The sequence below is a fragment of the Hordeum vulgare genome, chromosome 2H, assembly GCF_904849725.1.
Source record: "Hordeum vulgare subsp. vulgare chromosome 2H, MorexV3_pseudomolecules_assembly, whole genome shotgun sequence".
Lineage (NCBI taxonomy): Eukaryota > Viridiplantae > Streptophyta > Magnoliopsida > Poales > Poaceae > Hordeum > Hordeum vulgare.
The window spans coordinates 185,756,636-185,777,437 of NC_058519.1; the positions used below are offsets into that span (position 1 = coordinate 185,756,636).

Below are 20,802 nucleotides of genomic sequence, written 5' to 3' on the forward strand. Positions count from 1 at the left end.
GCATGTAGTGCTACTGTTTTTATCAAGTCAACAAAGCAGTTATGTTTCATCCAGCTGCATGAGCAAGAGAGAACACAACCCAGTCACTAAGCATGGAGGTGTAAGGAGGAAGGAAGGAAGGAAGGGATTATATATACCCTACACTTGCGAGGAGCAGGTGTCAGCGACGTCCCTAATCGGAGTCGCCGCTGCGAAGAGCAGCGATAAGGCGGCAACGAGAAGGGGTAGCACCTGGAGGGGAAAAATTCAACCCATGTTATAACAGCACACGACAAGAAGAAGATTATATTTGTGTAGCAGAGGAAAGAGCCAATTATTTTGACTGTTACAAGCCTATATTTGCTACTATACTAACTTATTCACTTACAATGCAATCCATCAAGGTGACTGAAAATGAAAACACGTGCACAAAGTTTAGAACCCCATTAAAACCACAAGCACATTTGACATGAAGAAACACACAATAGGCAAGATGAAAATGGCATACTGAACCTACAATTTTATTCTTCCCCATTCATTGAAAGATTACAAACAAATGGAACAAAAGTAAGTAGATTGTACAAGTGTGCATCCCTGGAACAAACAATGTAACTCAGGGCAAAGAAGAAATCCACAGAATCATCATAACTGTTATGCAGGATTGAATCATTAAAGGATACAAGTACATGTACTGCCATCTTCTGATTTATTTGATCCAACAGGGTCACAATAGCCTAAGTTGTGACCAAGCTTCAGTGATAAGCATCAAGAATCTTAGCCTACCTCTCTGTCTGTTGGAGTACTTGCAGCAGGCGTATCCTCATCTTCCGACAAATGCAGACGGAACCCACCGTAACCACCAGCGTTTACTGTGGCATTCCCACAACTCCGTTGCTCATGTGCAGGGTCCAGAATGAGCACACGTCCTGCAGTTGAGTGAAGAGAGCACACCACATCAGATCAGAGCAGATAGATACACACAAACAATGTTGAAATAGATGGATTTGACAGTGATTCATTGGAAGATTGAGATCATCATCTTACTGCACAGACAAGCAGTCAACTATTGTCGGAGCTTGACATCTACCAGGATGTGGTGGAGGAGCGGGATGGCGAGGCACGGGAGAAGGCGGCGATGAGGGTGTTGCCGAGAAGGAGCGGCGACACCTGGAGCTGCGGGTCGAGGTTGCGGAGCTGGCCGGAGGTCACCAGCACCGCCTAGACGCCACGCGACAACATCGACGCTGGCATTGGTGTTCGTGTTCCGGGGATTGCCGCGCGCACGGCGGATGTCTTTCTCTCCCCTCCGTGATGTCCAGCAGCCCCGCGCCGCTCCGCTTCCGGTTCCGCTGCGCCGCCGCCTCTGTCTCCCTCGGCGCGTCAACCACCGATCAATCTGCAGGGGTGGGAAAGGCGCACGGCGGAGGGGCGTTGGCGGCGCCGCGACGGGTGCCGGCTGCAGCGGGCGGGGGCGGCGCATAGCAGCACGCGACATGGGCCGGCTGTGGCAGGGGACGTCTGCGGCAGCGCGTGGCGGGGGATGGGGACTGCGGCGGGGGCCAGTGGTGGAGATGCAAGGCAAGCTCATTTTTTTTCTCTTGCCCATAACGATTCGTCGATTGACTTATCAGAGGACTGCGGGTTTAATACCAAGAAACACAGGAACTTTTTTGCAAAATAGCCAACGACGTATGACAGAAGCACTGCGTGCTTTATTATTACTAGTAAAAATGCCCGTGCGTTGCACCGGGAGAAAAAAAGAGCATCACATCCCGTAGCCTATAACACGAGTAATTGTTTGATTTATGACCCACATTAACAATTCTCAACATGAAGAATTATGCTGTCGGCCTTGCCATCTTTGTAAAATGGCTAAACAAAGTTTGCATTGTTTGGTTTGGGGCGTTACTATTTTATTCTCATCGTCACTATTGTAGGTACTCCATTCAGCTAAGATATGTCCTGCTTAATAAGACATATCTTAATTTAATAGAAAAATGGTCTTAAAAATGACATATTTTTTGGGTTCAAAAAATGTCATTCATGAAAAGAGTTGGTGTGCATTGCAATAGGGCAAACATCTCACTTTCCCATAATTATTCTCTTTAGAGGTTCATGTTGTCTGGGATTGCAGATTAAGCCATCTTATGTTCCTTGTCATATATGTATACCGAATGATGGACATGTTCACGTGTTGTAAGAAATTTTCCAATGAAATTGGTTGTAAGATACATAAGGATTCACTTTATGAAAATTCTATTGTATTTCAAAAGCTCGTAATCTTCTTCTGTGCTAATAAAACTTACTCCTTCAACTCAGTCTAAATAAACTGGATTATTCGTAGTAAGTTGTTGATGTTCAAAAATCCTATGTAAGAGTCCCAACGAACACTACATCTTTCTTAGATCCTTCTTACTTGGCTCGACAACCCACCGACGCCTACAGCTCGGCACATACCGACGCTCGGTAACACACGCCGGGGCTCCTACAAGCAGTACACACGGGAGGCTTTTATAGTCAGGTACACACACCAGCACACGCACGCACACATGACCTGGCCACCACAATGCCCACTAACCCATGCATGCATGCACCACACCTAGCCACTAACTACGACCGGTTTTGTAGCTAACGGGGCGTAGCTCCCACGCGATCAGCCTCCGCTGCCCCACGCACGCGCGCCTCGCGACTCGCTGTCGAGCGAACGTGAGCCGTTGCTCACCCGCGACCTGGAACTGCTCGGTCATCATCGTGTGCGGGCATGGCATGGTGCTAACATTATCTACATACATACACCGGCACCGACAGCCGGCGTCCAAGGAAGCAGTCAGTAGCCGCTGTCCATGTGAAAGCCGTAGGGCGGGGAGCCGTCCATCTACACGTCGCCGAACCCGTTGCCACCGGCGAAGTACAGGTCCACGCTCGGCTCCGGCACCAAGGCCGCCTCCGGGCTCTGGTCGTTGCCGCTGCGCTGGTACGACAACCCGTCGACCCCCGCGCCGTCGCTGTCGAGGAGCAGCCGCGGCCTCTTGACCTCCGCGCTCTCGCCCGGGCCGCTGGCCGAGCTGCCCGCGAGGCGGCGCATCACGTCGGGGTTGCCGACGACCCTGAGGAGGAAGGCGAGTATCTGCTTGGGCCGACGCTCCGTCTCCTGCACCCGGCGCCACATGGCCGCCACACGCTCCTCCGTGGCTCTCTGCTCGTTCCTCGGCCAGGCCACCTCCATCGCCAGCATCTCGCTGCTGCTGCTGCTCTTGTCCTCGTCGTCGTCCTCGATGTCGCCCTTGCCGCGCTTGATGCTGCTCTGGTGGCGCACGATGTGGCGGAGGATGTGCGTATGGCCGCGGAGGAAGGAGGCGTGCGCGAACTCCCAGCGGTCCGGGTCGACCTTGAGGAAGTCGTAGGTGTTGAGCTGCCGGACAAAGCTGGAGAAGTTGGCGGGCTTGAAGTGCGCCGGCAGCAGCATCTTCGAGAAGGCGAATGAGTCAGCGACGACGAAGCTTTGAATACTGAAAAACGCAGGGTTTTTTTTGCAAAATTTCTAACTGAACAGTTTTTATACTTAAAAAAGAAGTGCGGGTTGAATATTGAAAAACATAGGGGCTTTTTTGTAAAAATGCCGGCAACGTACGTCAGAAGCGCTACGCGCTTTATTATTAGGGGAGATGAGAGATAGGCTTTGTAATATGTTCAAATAAACATCACTCCGTGGTTGTACCCCTAAAATAACCTGAATTCCATAAAAGAAAACCGAATTACCGAACCGAACAAACCAGTTTGCTGCCCAAGAAGCCTGACGTCGACAGCAGTTCGTCGATAAAGAGGCATTTCTGCAGAAACCTCGAAACCCCGTGACCACCGCCTTGCCGCCTGCACAACCGAGTGCGCTGACCGACGACGCCTCCGCCACCGCCTCTAGCCCCTCGCCGCGGTCGACCGACGCCCACAGCGTTACGATGGTGACTGACGCGGCCGCGTTGGCGGTCGTGAAGGCCGCGCGCCCCGTCTTCCGCGGCGCCCACGATGGCGTCGCGTTTGCCACAAACGCCGCGTTCCTCGCCGCTGGATACTCTCTCTGCGCCGTTGGTCCTGCCGCGCTTACCGACCCCCTGCCCGCAGGTGCGTTCCGCTTTACGCCCCTAGCCCTAGGGTTTCGTATGTGACTTTTAGTGTGAGCGTACTGTAGCCTACTACGAGTAGTTAGAATTCGACGGACCCCATGTTTAGGGTTCCTGTTGCATCTGTGATGACGATGACTTCCGGGTTGAGTTTCCGAGTGGATAGATGTAGATTGATATTTCGTTTATATTCAGGTGTTAATGGTGCAAGGTCCTGAACCAGTAGCAGCTTGTTCTGCTTCAGGCGTGGTTGGTTAACTTGAGAAATTTGTCCTGAGTCAATCAAATTTTAACGGCTTAATTGTTTCCGTAAATTCACTTGGATCCTTTCAGTCCCTTCCCTAGATATATGGTCTATGGTTTGATCTTCTCTGGTAGTAATATAACATTTTGGAATTCTGAATCAGTGTACCGCTTCTTGCGCTGTTATTTGTGTTTATACTTTCTGATCTAAAATTAGCAGCTCAATCCATGCAGTTGAGTGAAATTCCTATTTTTTGCATGTGTGACTGAACCTTGTAACGACAATTTTCTTCTCTGCTTTATTGAGAGGGGTCGGTCCCTTTATATTGTAGACAAGACTTGACCTACAAGCTGGTAAATCTATTCAAACTCTAATAAGATCTCTAAACTGACACAACCCTTATTATGGAAAAGTAGATAAAGTAAACAACAATATTCTTCTTTCCTAACAAATTGCTTAATCAACTAGGACTCTAATTAAGGGAGAAGACTCCACGCTTGATAGGCTGGCCCACATAACATTATTGACTTACCAAAGAAACATAATTTTATTTTGTAAGCCAAATAAGACACGGAGGAGTTGAGTCGGTATTCAAGGAAAACTGGTGGAAAAAAATCAATAAAACCAAGGTGGGATGGGAGAGAGCGTAGGTAGGGTTAGGCGAGGGGAGTTGGACGAAAAGACGACGTAAGACAGACTTTAGTATTTTTTTAAGTAGGAGAGATAAAAATTAGAATTATTTTCTTGTCAAACTTATCTTAATAGTCAGGAATAGACATCTACATTTGGAAACTTAGCTTAGATGGAAAATTCCAGTCATTAAAGGAATGGAACACGTGATTTCATATTCCTGCTTGCATTGTGGAACTGATTTACCAGTCATTCTGACTGGAATATACCAAGTGTAAGTTCTAATGGGAGTTTAAAGTCCGTGTAATGGGTTTACTCATGGGAATTTATTTACATTTTGTTGTGAGGTGAAAGAGTAAATTGACTCCGTGCAGACTGCAAAGTCCTTACTTGTATTGTAATTGCCAGCCTTTCATTATATAACTAAAGTTTTTATTTTGCTTAATTCTAGTTGACGATGAGGTGGGAATTGATGGGTGGAACAGTATGGATAATTGCTATGCCTTTTTGTACTCCAAGGAGGAGGAGGGCAAGAAGAAGCGCATTTTAGTGAAATGTCTAGTGATTGATGACTTCCTTGCTATTGATGCGCTGGATCTTGAGGCACAACACAAGGAACCCTGCAATGTCCAGATAAAGTATGTTCCAGTCTTATTTGTTATTATTATCTAGACTATTCTTAGGTTCCATGTGATTTGCTTATTGATATAACATTGCTAGAACACAATGGATACTATTACCAGCAGCACTAGACCACACCAGAGCAATGCAATAACTTACTAGAACACATGTTACTTGCTAGACACAGAAAATATGGTTTGTGATCTAAGACATATGTATGTTATGTGCTAATTTTCACTCCAATTAATATTTCAGCCGGTAGTGATGATTTGTTCACCTTCACACTATTTGCTTACTAACAAGTGGGGCTAAATTGGAATTTTTCTTTGCTGCTATTAATATTTCAGTTTGTGGTGATGATCCGTTTACTCTGTCACCATCCTTTCCACCTGGACTTACTAAAATATTTCGTAAAATAGCAACATGAATTGTAAGCCATGCCATTTTAACTCAAGGCCTGTTTCTTTGTACATATGATGTATAACCATACTGCAGCTGTGCTACACATACCATGTTCTTTTTTTATGTGTATGGAGACTTTTTTTTGTATGTAAGACTACTCCGATGGTTTTTTGTGCTTTGTTGTATGCACATGAACACTGGTAATCAGCGAGTTGGTACCAAACACATTCTTTTGTTAAGTAGCTTCACTTATGCTCCCTCATTCCTAAATATAAGCCTTTTTAGAGATTCCAATACGGACTACATACTGAGCAAAATGAGTGAATCTACACTCTAAAATACGTCTATATACATCCGTATGTGGTCCATATTGAAATCTTCAAGACGGCTTATATTTAGGAACGGAGGGAGTATTAACCAGCACTGTAGAAACGATGTCGCTATAAACTGAACAGTATAAATCGTGTAACAAGTAAGGACGAGCTGGATTTGCAGAGTCTGTTTATGAGTTCTGCTAACATGTTAGTTGCACAAGGGAGTATGTGATAACTTGGGTTGCTACACATACCTTAGTGTAGAAATGTATTTTGTTCGATTGAGTATGATTTTCTGCACAAGCTATGGATATGGATACACGGTTTGATACAAGGTGCAGTAAGTAATACTGCACCCATTTCTAATTTCTTTGTTAAGCAAGACCCAGTACAGCCAACAGACAATTCTGTCATGTTTTAGTTTATCATTATGTAAAATATTTTGGGTGGCTGCTCTGTTAGCTGGCCTTCTGTTGAATAGTTCTGCCCACATGTGGATCTTCCAGTTTATAGTTTTTGACTCTGGTTCCTCGTATATAGTGTGAAGGATTTCTTCTCTGAAGAACAGCCCAAGAATTACAAGGATATGTACAAGAATTTTGCGGGCTTCATTAATACCCTTAACTCAAGCTTATTGGTTGAATTGGATGGTAAGGATGCTGCTGCTGCCCAGAAGCCTGATGTTGAGAGCAGTTCATCAATAAACAGGTATTTCTATGCTGGGTTTTAAACTTCTTGTGGATTGTCCCATCTCCATCTCTGACACTAAAAATCAGACTAGGTTTCTGTTTATCTCCTTGTGAACAGAAAATCTAGTATATTGCCCTCTGTAAATACTTCCATGTTGCATTTTTGCTTGGTACCAATGAAATAATATCATTATTTTGGAAATTTGGGCTTTTTTGGTGATATTCTGATGATTTTCCTCCTTTGCCTAGAATGTTACTTCCAAAGCTTTTCTGTTGTACCTGACTCCATTTGCTAGTAATTCTCTAACATGTGGCACTTCTTCCAGTTCTGAAAATGTTCTGCGGGATGCAAGGACTACCGAACCTGCTGGGTATGAAAACAACCATTTGTATTTCATCTTCTTTTGTGTGTTACTCCTTTATTTACCTTTTTTGGGTACTTTGTATTATGTTTTTATTGTGCCCTGTCCAATATAATTAGAATCTAAATGTATTTAGATTTCTAGAAATAGTAGGATATCATGATCGAAAAGAGAAGACGCAGCACGCTAAGGCTTAGCCACTAGTTAGTCTTTTCTAGTTTTTTGCTGCCTTCTTTCATGCCTACACTGCCTCAATCACAAGCTGAATGTCTTGGTCCATACCTTCGGTCCTGATATCAACTGGCGTGGTTCAATTTTCATGAGTATGCATGTCGGGAAAGGCTGCGTACAGTAGACGCAAAGTGGTCGGACCCTTCCCCGGACCCTGCGCAAGTGGGAGCTACATGCACCGGGCTGCCCATGCATGTCCTTGCACAAATTGTATTGTCATCTAATTTTAGTGCAACTACATAATTTTAGTACTACAGCGCCTATTGACATGGTTACTCTATACTGTCTTGATTAATGCAAATTCTCTCGATGTATGTTGGAAGTAAAGAAAAGAATATCCATGGAGTTATTACTAATGTTACTTTGGATATCACATATGTTACTGATAGTATTTGTGGCATATATAAATATATAATGTGTCTTTACACTCATTTTATGAATCACGCTGATAAAGTACAAGAAAATATTTTTTCTCTTGAAAATTTGGTAAAGATGACAATGAACTCATGTCCATATGTACCCCCTTCGCGAGTTTATAGATTCTGACATTCTCAAAATCTCAGAAACATTATGGCACTACAAAATTTTAGTTTAGGCATAATGGCGTATATACAAAATCTCGATAGAAATTATGAACATATTTGTTCTTTACGTTAAAAGTAAGATACAAAAAGAGAACTTTGCTTTGGTACCCCCCCGGAAAGTTTATGGATTTCAATGCAGATTAGAAGGTACTCCTTCAATCAAAAAGGATAATATAGTCTTTTGAATATGTTGGATCTGCAGGTTAATAATATTGTGATAGCCTTTTAAGTAATTTTAAGATTCGTGCAAACTTTTAAGGGGGGTGTACCGAAGCAAAACTCACAAGGCCTTGTTCGGTTACACCTCTTCTCAAGAGGATTGGGGTGGATTTTGACTTGTAAGGGATTAGGATAACTGGGGCTAAAGGGCTCAGGATAACCCTGCCTACATCCTGGGACGTCCACTGATCACCTTGTAACGCTGATGTACTAGCCTCCCCCCCCCCCCCCCCCCCCCCCCCCCCCCCCCCCCCCTTCTTTTCAATGCAATGAAACGCAAAGGCTTTTTTACGTTTTCTCAAAAAACTTGTAAGGGATTATATCCACCTCAATGCATGCAAACCCCTCCTAAATCCCTGTCAACAGAACAAGGCCTAACGTATTTTTGTTGTACAACTTATATACTCCTGTCCTTTTGCTACATCATGCATATGATTATATATATTTTGCCTGAATTATAGTACCATGAATTTCCAGAGAATTTTTCTGAATTTACAAGTGCACAAACTAGTGAAGGGGTTCATGTGAACTTATGTTCGGTTTTACCAAAATTTGCACTCCCTAGCGCTCTTGTAGGACAAGTAGTCTAGTAGTGAATTGGTTATGGGATATTGATAACGGGGCTAATATTTCCTTCTATGTATTGTGGTACAGCCTGATTTATCCTCCAGTAGCTCCGTTTGGTCATGATGACACCTTCCCTGCTCCTGGTGCAGGTTTCTACCCTCACAGGTCTGTCTCCTACCATCATGTAAAAACATCGACAGACCAGTACTTCCACACGTAATTAACCATGTGTCTTATTGTTTGCAGTGGTGGTGCGGGTGGTAGTATGCACGTTGGTAATATGTTGTCAACTGAATATCTATGGAATCTCTGTACATTTGTACCTCTGTACTGTCTAACTTGGAAACTATTTGATTACTACAGGTCCAAATGATCCACGCTTCTTCCCTTCAAATCCTTTTCCTGCTCCTTTTGGTGGCCCTGGGTATGTTCAGTTTTCCTTGAAATATTTCATTAAAGTAATTTTATTGTCATGTCTGCTGCTGTCATAAACACAATCAAATATTTCATAATAGGAGTGTTCCACCTGGTGGCCGTTACGATCCAATTGGCCCGCCCGATGTTCCAGGATTTGAACCATCTCGCTTTGTAAGGTAAGTTGTTTATTCTTAACATGTTAGTTAGACCCACTTTATGCTTGGCAGCCGGTAAGGCTCAAGATGGCCTTTTAGGCTGGTTGTAATGGGGAGTATCATAGACTAGTATCATGCATATGATACTAGTCTATGATACTACACCCGTAATGCATAGTATCATATGTTAGTATCATATAATAGGTAATTTATTGACATGCAAGACATAAAGTAGCACAACATTTAATATGATACGGTATCATGATATGATACTCAACTCTCTCTTTCTTCATTTAATTCTATGCTACATCATCAAAGTTGTGTAGTTGGCATGCATGATACTCCCTCCGTTCCTAAATATAAGTCTTTCTAGAGGTTTTACTAATGGACTACATACGGATGTATATAGACATATTTTAAAGTGTAGATTCAATCATTTTGCTCCGTATCTAGACCCCTAGTAAAATCACTTAAAAGACTTATATTTAGGAACGGAGGGAGTACTAGCTATGATACTTCCATTATGACAAGCCTTATTGTACTTGATACCGCTTTAAGTAGGTTTGTTATCTCAAGGAAGAAACAAACCATTCTTATAGTTCATTTTTTTTTTCGCGCTTACTCGCGTCCAGTGCAACATTCAGTATAATATACATATGTCTATACGTCATGGAAGTCATTGAACACGGTTCACTAACATATACGTAGTTGAAACTGCTATGCTTATTTCTACGTGAACAGCTGATGTCAACTTCCTGATTTTCTGTTCACGCAGGCGTTCGAGGCATCCAGGTGGAAGCACTCACCCAGACCTCGAGTTCTTCCAGCAAGGCCCAGACTTCTGAGACTCAGCTTCATACCAACCTCCACCTGCACCCTGCGCTGAATGACTCTGCTTTGTTTCTGCTGTGCTCCTGAACTTTGTTGCAGTAGACCCTGCTTGGGAAGTTGGGAACATGAACGTAAACTTCTGTGTTCACCTTCCAGACAATGCTTTGTAACGGTTGCCTCTACAATTGTATATAGACCTGTCTTCGTATCCCTCTGTGCTTCTTACCTAAACTACTATTGGTGCGTCTCCTAGTCCCAGCATTTGCAATGTCTGCCTCAAAATTTGCTCCCAGCATTTCCATATGCAGTATCACCGCAAAAAGTTACTCTAGATCCACCAGTAGCCTCAAAAGTTGCCCCCTGCATCTCCATATGCAGTATCACCGCAAAAAGTTACTCTAGATCCACGGGTGCTCCAAGCGATCCTCGTTGATGGACTATTTTATTTAAAAAATTGTGAAAATTGAGGGAGCGAGGGAGAGAGAGAGAGAGAGACTCGCAACGCTGACGGCCGACTCCAGCGTGCATGAGAGAGACTCGCAACGCTGACGGCCGACTCCAGCGTGCATGAGAGAGAGGTCCCCTTGGTCTCGCTCGTAAGGCCTAACTTCAGCGTGTGACCTTATTCGAACGTTCGTTTGAAGGAGGTGATGGGGTTTTCGGGCTGTCCTTGGATACGATGGCCGTGCGCCTAACACGCGGTCGCATCCTATTCGCCTCATTTCAAACACAAGCATTCGAATAACCACGGTCCATAGTTAATGCAAGCGGTCTTAAATCAGGCACACAACACAACCAGCCTACACGTCGTCATCAACAACACAACAAGCGATCGACAGTATAGCCGGCCTCCAAAAAAGAATAGGTTTTTCACCGGCAACATAGCCGGTGGTCAACAACACAGCTAGCGGTCGGCTCACCATGCCAGCCTTAAAAAAAGAACGGCCACGGCCGATCTGACGCCCTAGTTCAGGCCACCGGCGTCGAACATCTCTTTCTGCCGGGCCTCGAACCAGCTCATTGTCTTCTCGCTCATCTTGCTCAAGTTCACGCTCATGATCGCCAGCGTCACCTCCTCTGCTTTAGTTGCGGCATTGACGACCTCGATGTCGAGCTGCCTCTGCCTGGCCGCGACATTGACGGCCTTGATGTCGAGCTGCCTCTGCCTGGCCGCCTCCTCGATGTCGAGCTGCCTCTGCCTGGTCGCCTCCTCCATGTCGATCTTCCTCTTCTTGGCCGCCTCCTCCATCTCAAGCTTCTTTGTTTGCAGCTTCATGTATTGCTTCATTTGCTCCTCCTTGCCTTATCGCTTCTTCTTGTCCCTCACTTCCTTTTGAGACATCACGCCATGCAAAGTCTCATGCAAAACATACGATGCCGCATCATGCTTGTCGTCCACCTTGGAGTTAGTCTTGCCCCTCGACCTCTTCAACGCCTCATCATCTCCACCTCCCGCCAAGGCGACCGCCTTCTTGCCTCTCTTCCTTTGAAGCTCACAGTATTAATCTTTGAACTTAGGGCAATTGTTGATGATTTGTCAACAATATGTGAGAGTGAATGGCTTGTCGTTGTGTCGGGCCTTGAATGCTTCAAAAAATTGAAATGCCTACATGATCAAGAACAATTGGACATGCAAACACAATTAATCATAGAGGAGGCCGAGGCACGGCCGTAGCAAAGGAAAGAGAAGAGGCCATACCATGTCCCCGATGCCAAGACCACTCGCGGGACGTGTTTCAACGCTCTCAAGTGCGGCGCAATATTTGTTGCATTCTTGTTGGATGAACAAGCACCTCTTTTGAATCGAGTTGATGTTAAGATCACTCGTAAATTGGTAGGACGGAAACAACTTTCTTTCATGGAATGTCTTGTGAACTCTTGTCCAAAAAACAATTCCCTTTTGTTGCTCACTAACTCTAGGATCTTGGCCAATCTCCTTCCAACTTTCGCAAATCAACTTGTCCTCATCTTGTGTGTATGATCCCGTACGAATGCCCATCTTCCTCTTTTGAGCTTCCGCTCTTTGAGTGAGCTCGTCGATGAACAATGGCTCACCCATAAAATCGACGTCGTCCTCTTCTTCTTCATCAACTTCGCAATATATGCCATCTTCTTCATGCCACGAGTCACCATGGTCGGCCTCAAAGTCTTCATCGGCCATGTACTCGCCGTGACCATATTGACTCTGGATCTCCTCCGGATCGAAGGTCTCGCCCTGCCCACCCGTCTGAAAGGCGTCACCACGGTCCTCGAAGATAACATTCTCCATGAACTGGACGTAGAAGGGGTCCTCGACCGTTGGCGTCGGTGTTGGCATTTCGCCGAACAGGACGCGGAGCGACGACATGGTGGCCGTAGACGGCTGTCGGGCTTGCTTTCTTTGCATCTTCACTGACGGGCGGTCGCCACTGCAAGACCCCGGCATGACATTGAGGTTGATGACGGCCGAGGGGCGCGGCGTGGACGGCGCGATCACGCTGACTTTCGGCGACCCCGACAAACGGGGCTGGGCCTGGCACCTTGGCGGAGGGAAACTGGGCGACAATGGCATGGTTGACGACGTCGGGAAGGGGCACTGCGGAGGCCGGACGACCGACGAGACTGTGCTCGCCGGCCCGACGGGTGCAGTCGCGAAGCTCGTCGGACGGCACAACCCCATCATGATGAGGGCGTGCGCTTTGCTGACGATGGCCTCCTCTTGAGCATCGACCTTCTGCAGCGCGGCCTCGAACGCAGCGTGCTCGATGGCGTACGCGGCCGCGGCGTCCTTCCTCTTCGCCTCCGCCCGTCGGTTTCTCGTCTTGGACGATTCCGCATCCAGCTTTGCAATCTCCTCCGGCGTGAGTTCCGACCGCGGCTGCTTCGTACCTTGGGCACCTTCTTCTTCTTCGCCTTGGTGGCCGAGACGATGGCCGAGTCGCCGGAATTTGGCCGGGGATCGGCCATGGCGGGAGGGTGGTGAGCGGAGGGGAGGGCGGGACGTGGGAGGGTTTTGGGGGGAAATGAAATGGAATGGGGCGTGGGGGGGGAGGCCGTGCTGCTTTGTGCCATCGACGGGCGGGCCATGGGAGGACAAACGCGCGCGTCCCGCCCGTCCACGCGGCGTCCGCGCGCTGTTCGTTTCACCTCAAAATCGGACCAAGTTTGGGCCGGGAATGGGTCGAAAGCGGAAAGAAAATGGACAAACGCCCGTTTACGCCCGCGCGCTTGGCCGTCTGGTGTGTCCATTTTGCCCCAAACGGACGCGGCGGACATGATAGGTTCGCGCGCTGGAGTTGGCCTAACACCGAATCCTCAACGGCTCTTTGCATCCCTCAGCGGCAGGTTGCAGCAAGAGCACCTTGCAGCAACGACTAGTATTGCATCCGTTAGCCGCGAACGACTAGTCGCCCACTGCTTGCATCGCCCTAGGTGGCTTCACAACATCCATCATTGCCTGCTCGCCTCAATGAGCGCTTGCCCTTGTAGAGTAGTCATTGTCATCGGAGCACCGACAATCCTCACATCGACCATCAATTGTAGCACATCTAGGTCCTCTTTGCAGCAACCTCCCATTGTCATAGAACTGCCTGCCATGGGTCAACATTGGTGGTCACGGTTCACAACATCAGTGCTCACTGTCCCCGCCCCCCTTGCTCCATTTGCCATGGCTCGTGGCAGTGGAAGTTAGTGCTCACAACTTCGGATATTGTGGCTTTGGTCCCGTTGTCAACCTGTGGTGGAGGAGGGGCTGTGTAGGAATTACTGGATCGAGCAGATTAAAGGATCCTACTCCATCGCTATGATTGACCAATTCTGTAGTGAAAGGACTCAGATGTCGCCTAGAAGAGGGGGGGATAGGTGCTTTAAAATAATTACAGTTTAGGATTGAACAAATGCGGAATAAAACTAGCGTTTAATTAGTCAAGAACAAAACCTAAAACAACCAGGCCCTCCTATGTGCACCAACAACTTATGCTAAGCAAGATAAATAAGTAAGTGATAGCAACATATACAACAAGAAACAATATGGCCATCATGAAGTAAAGTGCATAAGTAAATGGTTTGGGTAAGAGATACCCGAGGCACGCGGAGGCGGCGATGTATCCCAAAATTCACACCCTTGCGGATGCTAATCTCCGTTTGGAGCGGTGTGGAGGCACAATGCTCCCCAAAAAGCCACTAGGGCCACCGTAATAATCTCACGCCCTCGCACAATGCAAGATGTCGTGATTCCACTAAGGGACCCTTGAGGATGGTCATCGAACCCGTACAAACAAGGTTGGCGCAATCTCCACAACTTAATTGGAGGCTCGCAACACCACCACGAAGCTTCACCATAATGGATTGTGGCTCCGAGGTGCAAATTGCTCGGGGCAATCTCCACAACCTAATTGGAGACCCCGTGAGGGAGTCGAGTACTAAGGGATCCTCGGGCTGTCGGTCTATCCCTTATGGGCTGGACAGGTGGGCCGCTCTGTGGAAGGCCGAGCTATAAAATAACTCCGTGTTCATGAAGGAAACCTCCGAAGCCTTGGTGTGTACTCCAAGTCAAGATGGTAGAATCGACATGTTTATTCCGTGATGGCAACCGACCATGTGTAACCCTAGGTACCCCTGGTGTCTATATAAGCCAAAGTGTTTAGTTCGTAGGGCACAAAATCATTATCCTACTCATCCAGGGTTTAGTTCATCTGATCTCGTGGTAGATCGACTCTGTAATTGTCATACGCACATCAATATAATCAAGCAGGACGTAGGGTTTTACCTCTTCGAGAGGGTCTGAACCTAGGTAAATACTGTCCATGTGTTTCTTGTTCCCCATTGATCCAAGATCCACAGCTTGGGACCCCCTACCCGAGATCCTGGATTTTGACACCGACATTGGTGCTTTCATTGAGAGTTCCGCTGTGGGATCACCAAAGGATCGACGGATCGCCCACTCATGAGCAGTGACGTTTGCAACATGGACATTTTCGTCCCTGGAGAGATCTTCGTGTTCGACAACATTATGCTGCACGCTGATCCGACCGACCACCTTGGCCAGGTTGGAAGTTTCGGCCCCGATCAAGAGATCAGGTTTGGGAACCTAGAGTTCATCGCCGACTCCGAGGGAGGTCTTATTCTGACGAAGCTTTCGTCTCTCCTTCAAGAACTCGCAAGTCCCTACACCTTAACAACGGAAGCCGGGGACCACGTCACTAGGGAGACCTCCACCCTGGGTCCGGCCTTAAAGCCTGATCCAGTTGATATGCCCGGATCTTCTTTGACCGAACACTGCCCGAGCGCGCCTTTAAATGCCCTTGGAGCAGCGATACTGCGAATCAACCCCATGCACTCTGGGAGCATGGACTCCGCACATATCTCGTCATTAAACGAGCTACTCGGCTGGATCCAATCCATGGGGATAACTGACGGCCAACCCTTGGTCTATGATCAGATCGGGCTTAAACCCAACGAGAGGGATATTTATGCCCCACCTAGTCCCACATATCACACACTTGGTCGCCACCATTGAGGACCCAGCCGAAGGTTCGCCCTCTCAACCGTCAGGGGTGAGAATGACTTACATTCGGGTTTCTGACCATCGGGATTTTTTCCTCTAGTTCGGAATCCGGACTTCGTCACAGAAAAAGTTCAGGATCAAACCCCGATTCGGCGCACGACCTAGATTCCGTGTGGCAGTGTCCGGTCGGTAATCCGGCCCCGAACCCAAGGCGTCGTATTCCATCATGGCACAGGACACGGCCGCCAAAGCTTCAAACTCATATCCTATCGGGATACAAAGTTTTTCCCACCCACCCCAAGTCGAATACTCTCCAAGTAATTCGGGGAAGCCCTATATACGAGACCTATTGCACGTCAAACAACAACGAGGGGAAACAGTCCATCACTTTTGGGCTAGATTCCTACTTAGCAAAAACAGGATAGCAGACTGCAGTGGCCAAGAAATCATAGCAACCTTCGACATAACTGCCATGATGAAGGAATCCTAAATGCCCTTGCCCGTCGCCATGTTCAACACATCACCGAGCTATCGGCTCTGGTATGCAAATACTGCGACATGGAAAGCGCCTTGCAGATTCAACAAATGCGCATGGAGTCAATCCATGCCGAGAAACCCAGAAGAGCTCGGAGGAAGCGCGTACCCCCATAATGGTCGATAGAACATGAGGCCGCCAAGAAAAAGAATAAACCCCTTCCAGGATCCAGAACTATCCTTGATGAACTATTGGACAAGCCGTGCCCTATACACTCCGCCCTGCTGAATACGAACCCAACTTACAACCTTCGAGCTTGATGGGTCGTTAGGCAAGTCGCAAAAAGCGGAGAGGCCATCCTCGAGGTCTCGTCCTCAAGCAAACGTTCAACGACACCACCGGATAACAACGTGGAGATCCTAATGATCTATGAGACGTTTCCCTCAAAAAATTAGAGGAAGAGAGCTCTTGAAGAAGTCGACCAAATACACCAGGTGGCAGCAACGAATTCATGGACGAACACACCCATTTGGCAAGGCAGACCAGCCTAGAACCCGCCCCGGGCGAACACTTACCACCCTCGTCTTCAATCCCATAGTAGACGGCTTCAGACTCCACAAGGTGCTAATGGACGGTGGCAACGGGTTAAACCTCATTTATGAGGATACCCTGGACAACATGCAATTCAACATATCTCATGTCGAACAAAGCCACACCACCTTCTGAGAGATCATCCCCAGAAAAGAGGCAAGTTGCACTAGACGAGTTACAACTGATGTGGTATTCGACACCCGTGAAAACTACATGTCCGAAGAACTTCTCTTCCATATTGTTCCCTTCCACACAGATTATCACGCCCTATTGGGGTGTGACGCCTTCACAAGATTTCAGGCCATGCCACATTACGGGTATATGAAGCTCAAAATGCCAGGGCCTAATGGTGTGATCACAATTATAAGTGACTCAGATAGAGCTGTTCGGTCCGAAAACAAAAACAACATCACTCGCCCTCGAGGCATTGTCCGAGACTCTCGCGCCAAAAGAATTAACCACACTCCGCTCAATGGTAGATAGAGATGATGTGATACCGAGTAAGATGCCCAAATCCACATCCATCAAACCAGTAGAGTTAAGGTGCATCGAACGGACACCAACAAAACATCGTCCATTGGAGCTCAGCTGGACCCCGCGGTTGACGAAGCACTGCGCACATTCTTGCACGAAAACTGGGACATATTTGCCTCGCACCCTTGAGATATGCCAGGAATCCCACAAAGACTATCGGAGCATATCCTGAACATAATCACATGATTCAAGCTAGTCAAACATGCCTTACGTCGATTTTCTGAACCGAAGCGTCAAGTTATGGGTGAAGAACTAGCAAAACTACTTGAAGGTGGATTCATATGAGAAATCAAACACCCCGAATGATTGGCAAATCTTGTCATGGTGCCAAAGAAAGAAAAATCCTGGCGGTTGTGCGTCGATTTCAAAGACCTAAATAAAGCCTACCCTAAGGATCCTTTTCCCTTACCCCACATAGACTAGATCATCGACACCACCACATGACACACCACACTGTGCTTCCTTGATGCCTACTCCGGGTACCATCAAATCCAAATGAAGGAGTCCGACCAAGCCGCAATCGCCTTCATCACCTCCTATAGGCCATTCTGTTTCAAGACAATGCCCTTCGGGTTAAAAAACGCAGGCACCACATACCAGCGCATGATTCAGACATGCCTACAAAATGAAATCGGCAAAATGGTTGAGGCAAACATGTACGACATGGTCATCAAGACCAAGCAGGTTAGCCAGCTGGTGGACGACCTCCAACAAACCTTCGATAATCAACGACCTTAGGATATACGGCTCAACCCAAACAAATGTGTCATTGCGGTTCCCGCTGGTAAACTACTCGAATTTATCGTCTCCCATAGAGGAACAAAGGCCAATCTGGCTAAAATCCAAGCCTTATCCCAACTAGCGATCCCGTGGGATCCCTAGAAGGGATGTCTAGAGGGGGTGGGGGTGAATAGACTACTTGCATAAATTAAAACCTAGCCTTTTCCCAATTTTAATAGTTGGCATATTTTAGCAATTCTAACAAGTCTAGTGCACCCTATGCATGCTAGTCAACATATATGGTAGCGGAAAGTAATGACATTGCACATGTAAGTAAGAAGTAGAGTTTAGAAAGATCAAACAGAAAGATGGAGACGACAATTTTTGGCATGGTTCCTATAGGTGGAGCTATTGTATGTCCACATTAGTGGAGACTTCAACCCACAGGGGGTAACGACTGCGAGAGTCCATGGAGGGCTCCACCCAAAAGGGGTCCACGAATAAGCGGCCTTGTCTATTCCATCATGGCTTACGTCCACACAGGACTAGCCTCACTCGTGGTAGATCTTCATGAAGTAGGCGATCTCCTTGCATGTACAAACTCTTGGTTCAACTCCACAACATGAAGTAGGAGGTTCCCAAGCGACACCTAACCAATATAGGAGGCACCACTCTCCAAAGGGTAATAGATGCAGTAGTACGATGAACACCTTGCTTTTGTGCTTCAAAAGATAGTCTCCACAACACTCAATCACCCACTCGCAGATTTGGCTTGGGTAGAAGAGATTGATTGGGTGGGAAGCAACTTGGGGAGACTAGAGATCAAGTTTAAAATGGATGGATTGGAATATCTTGATCTCAACACATGAGTAGGTGGCTCTCTCTCAAAAAATGGATATGGAAAGTGTGTGTGTTTTCTGAGTGCTTTCTCTATGAATGAGAGGTGCTGGATGGGTATATATAGGCATCTCCCAAAATCCAACCGTTACAACATTATTGCCCAACTTGGTGAAACCGAAGTGAATCTCGGTGGCACCGATTTGCACAAAATGTGGCAACTTTCAAATTCTCGGTGAGACCGATATAGAAATCTCGGCGGTACCGATATGGGTGTCCTAGGAAGTTTCCAAATCTTGGTGAGACCGATTCTCAAAACTTGATTGTACTAATTCTTGAAAATGGCTAACCAGAGAGTTGGTCCAAAACTCGGTGAGACTAATACATCTCCAACGTATCTATATTTTTGGATTGTTCCATGATATTATATTACCATTCTTGGATGTTTAATGATCATTTTATAGAAACTTTATATCATTTTTTGGGACTAACCTATTGACATAGTGCCTAATGCTAGTTGCTGTTTTTTTGCTATTTTTTCCTTCGCAGAAAATCAATATCAGATGAAGTCCAAATGCCACAAAACTTTACGAAGATTTTTTGGGACTAGAAAGAAACTTGGGAACCAAGGAGGATCACCAGACGAGGCCCAATCATCCCACTAGGCACCAGGGAGCGCCCAGGGCCCCTGGCGCGTCCTGGTGTCTAGTGGGGCCCTCGGGCGCCTCCGCCACCGCCTATGAGATCTATAAATACCCCAATATTCATAAAAACCTAGAAGAGTCGATGAAAAATAATTTCAATCGCCGCGAGTTCTATAAGCCATGAAATCCAATCAAGATCCTGTTCCGGAGAGGAACACGATCATGGAGGGGTTCATCATCCTCATTGGTGCTCCTCCTCCAATGCGTGAGTAGTTCATATCATACCTACGGGTCTGTAGGCAGTAGCTAGATGGCTTTCTCTCTCTTTTTGTTTCTCAATACAATGGTCTCTTGGAGATCCATAAGATGCAACTCATTCTTTTGCGGTGTGTTTGTTGGGATGTGATGAATTGTGAGTTTATGATCAGATCTATGAAATCATATTCATGCTTGATTATTATAGCCTCGTATTTCTTCTTCGATATTTGTTTTTGACTTGCCAACTTTATCTTTTATCTTGCAATGGGAAGAGGTGCTTTGTGATGGGTTCGATCTTGCGGTACTCAATCTCACTGACAGAAAGAGACATGACACACATGTACCATTGCTATCAAGGATAAAATGACGGGGGTCTATTCCTACATGAATAGATATTGTCTAGATCATGTCATTATTCGTAAGGCATTACTCCGTTTCTCCATGAAATCAATACACTAGATGCATGTTGGATAGCGGTCAAAGTGTGGAGTAATAGAAGTAGATGTAAGCAAAAGTCTGTCTACTTGTCTTGGACGTGATGACTATATACATGATCATTGTCTTGAATATTTTCATAATTATTTTCTCTTCTATCAATTTCCCAACAGTAATTTGTGTACCCACTGTTTGCTATTTCTCGATAAAAGCCACTAGTGAAACCTACGGCCCGCGGGTCTACTTCACATCGACTATTTGCAATCTCTACTTCGCTATTCACGTTTCTATTTTATTTGCTCTTTTATTTTCAGATCGATATTATCAAAAAACCCAAAAATACCTTGTTTCATTTTATTTTCTATCACTCTTATTTGCATCTATCAATCTATCCTTACTTTACCCACGAGGGATTGACAACCCCTCCACGCGTTGGGTTGCGAGGATTTGCTATTTGTGT

At 46.4% G+C, this 20,802-nt stretch overlaps 1 protein-coding gene and 1 pseudogene across 1 annotated transcript; one reads left to right on the forward strand and one right to left on the reverse strand.

The window, feature by feature from the left end:
- Positions 1–2,806: 2,806 nt before the first annotated feature.
- On the reverse strand, positions 2,807–3,807 carry LOC123426073 (annotated as a pseudogene).
- On the forward strand, positions 3,772–10,573 carry LOC123425774 (probable proteasome inhibitor). Its single transcript, XM_045109495.1, has 9 exons — positions 3,772–4,098; positions 5,423–5,609; positions 6,849–7,016; positions 7,324–7,368; positions 9,048–9,125; positions 9,207–9,235; positions 9,324–9,384; positions 9,476–9,553; positions 10,308–10,573. The coding sequence occupies exons 1-9, from the start codon at positions 3,936–3,938 to the stop codon at positions 10,375–10,377; spliced, it is 879 nt and encodes a 292-aa protein (XP_044965430.1). The 5' UTR covers positions 3,772–3,935; the 3' UTR covers positions 10,378–10,573.
- The last annotated feature ends 10,229 nt before the right edge of the window (positions 10,574–20,802 follow it).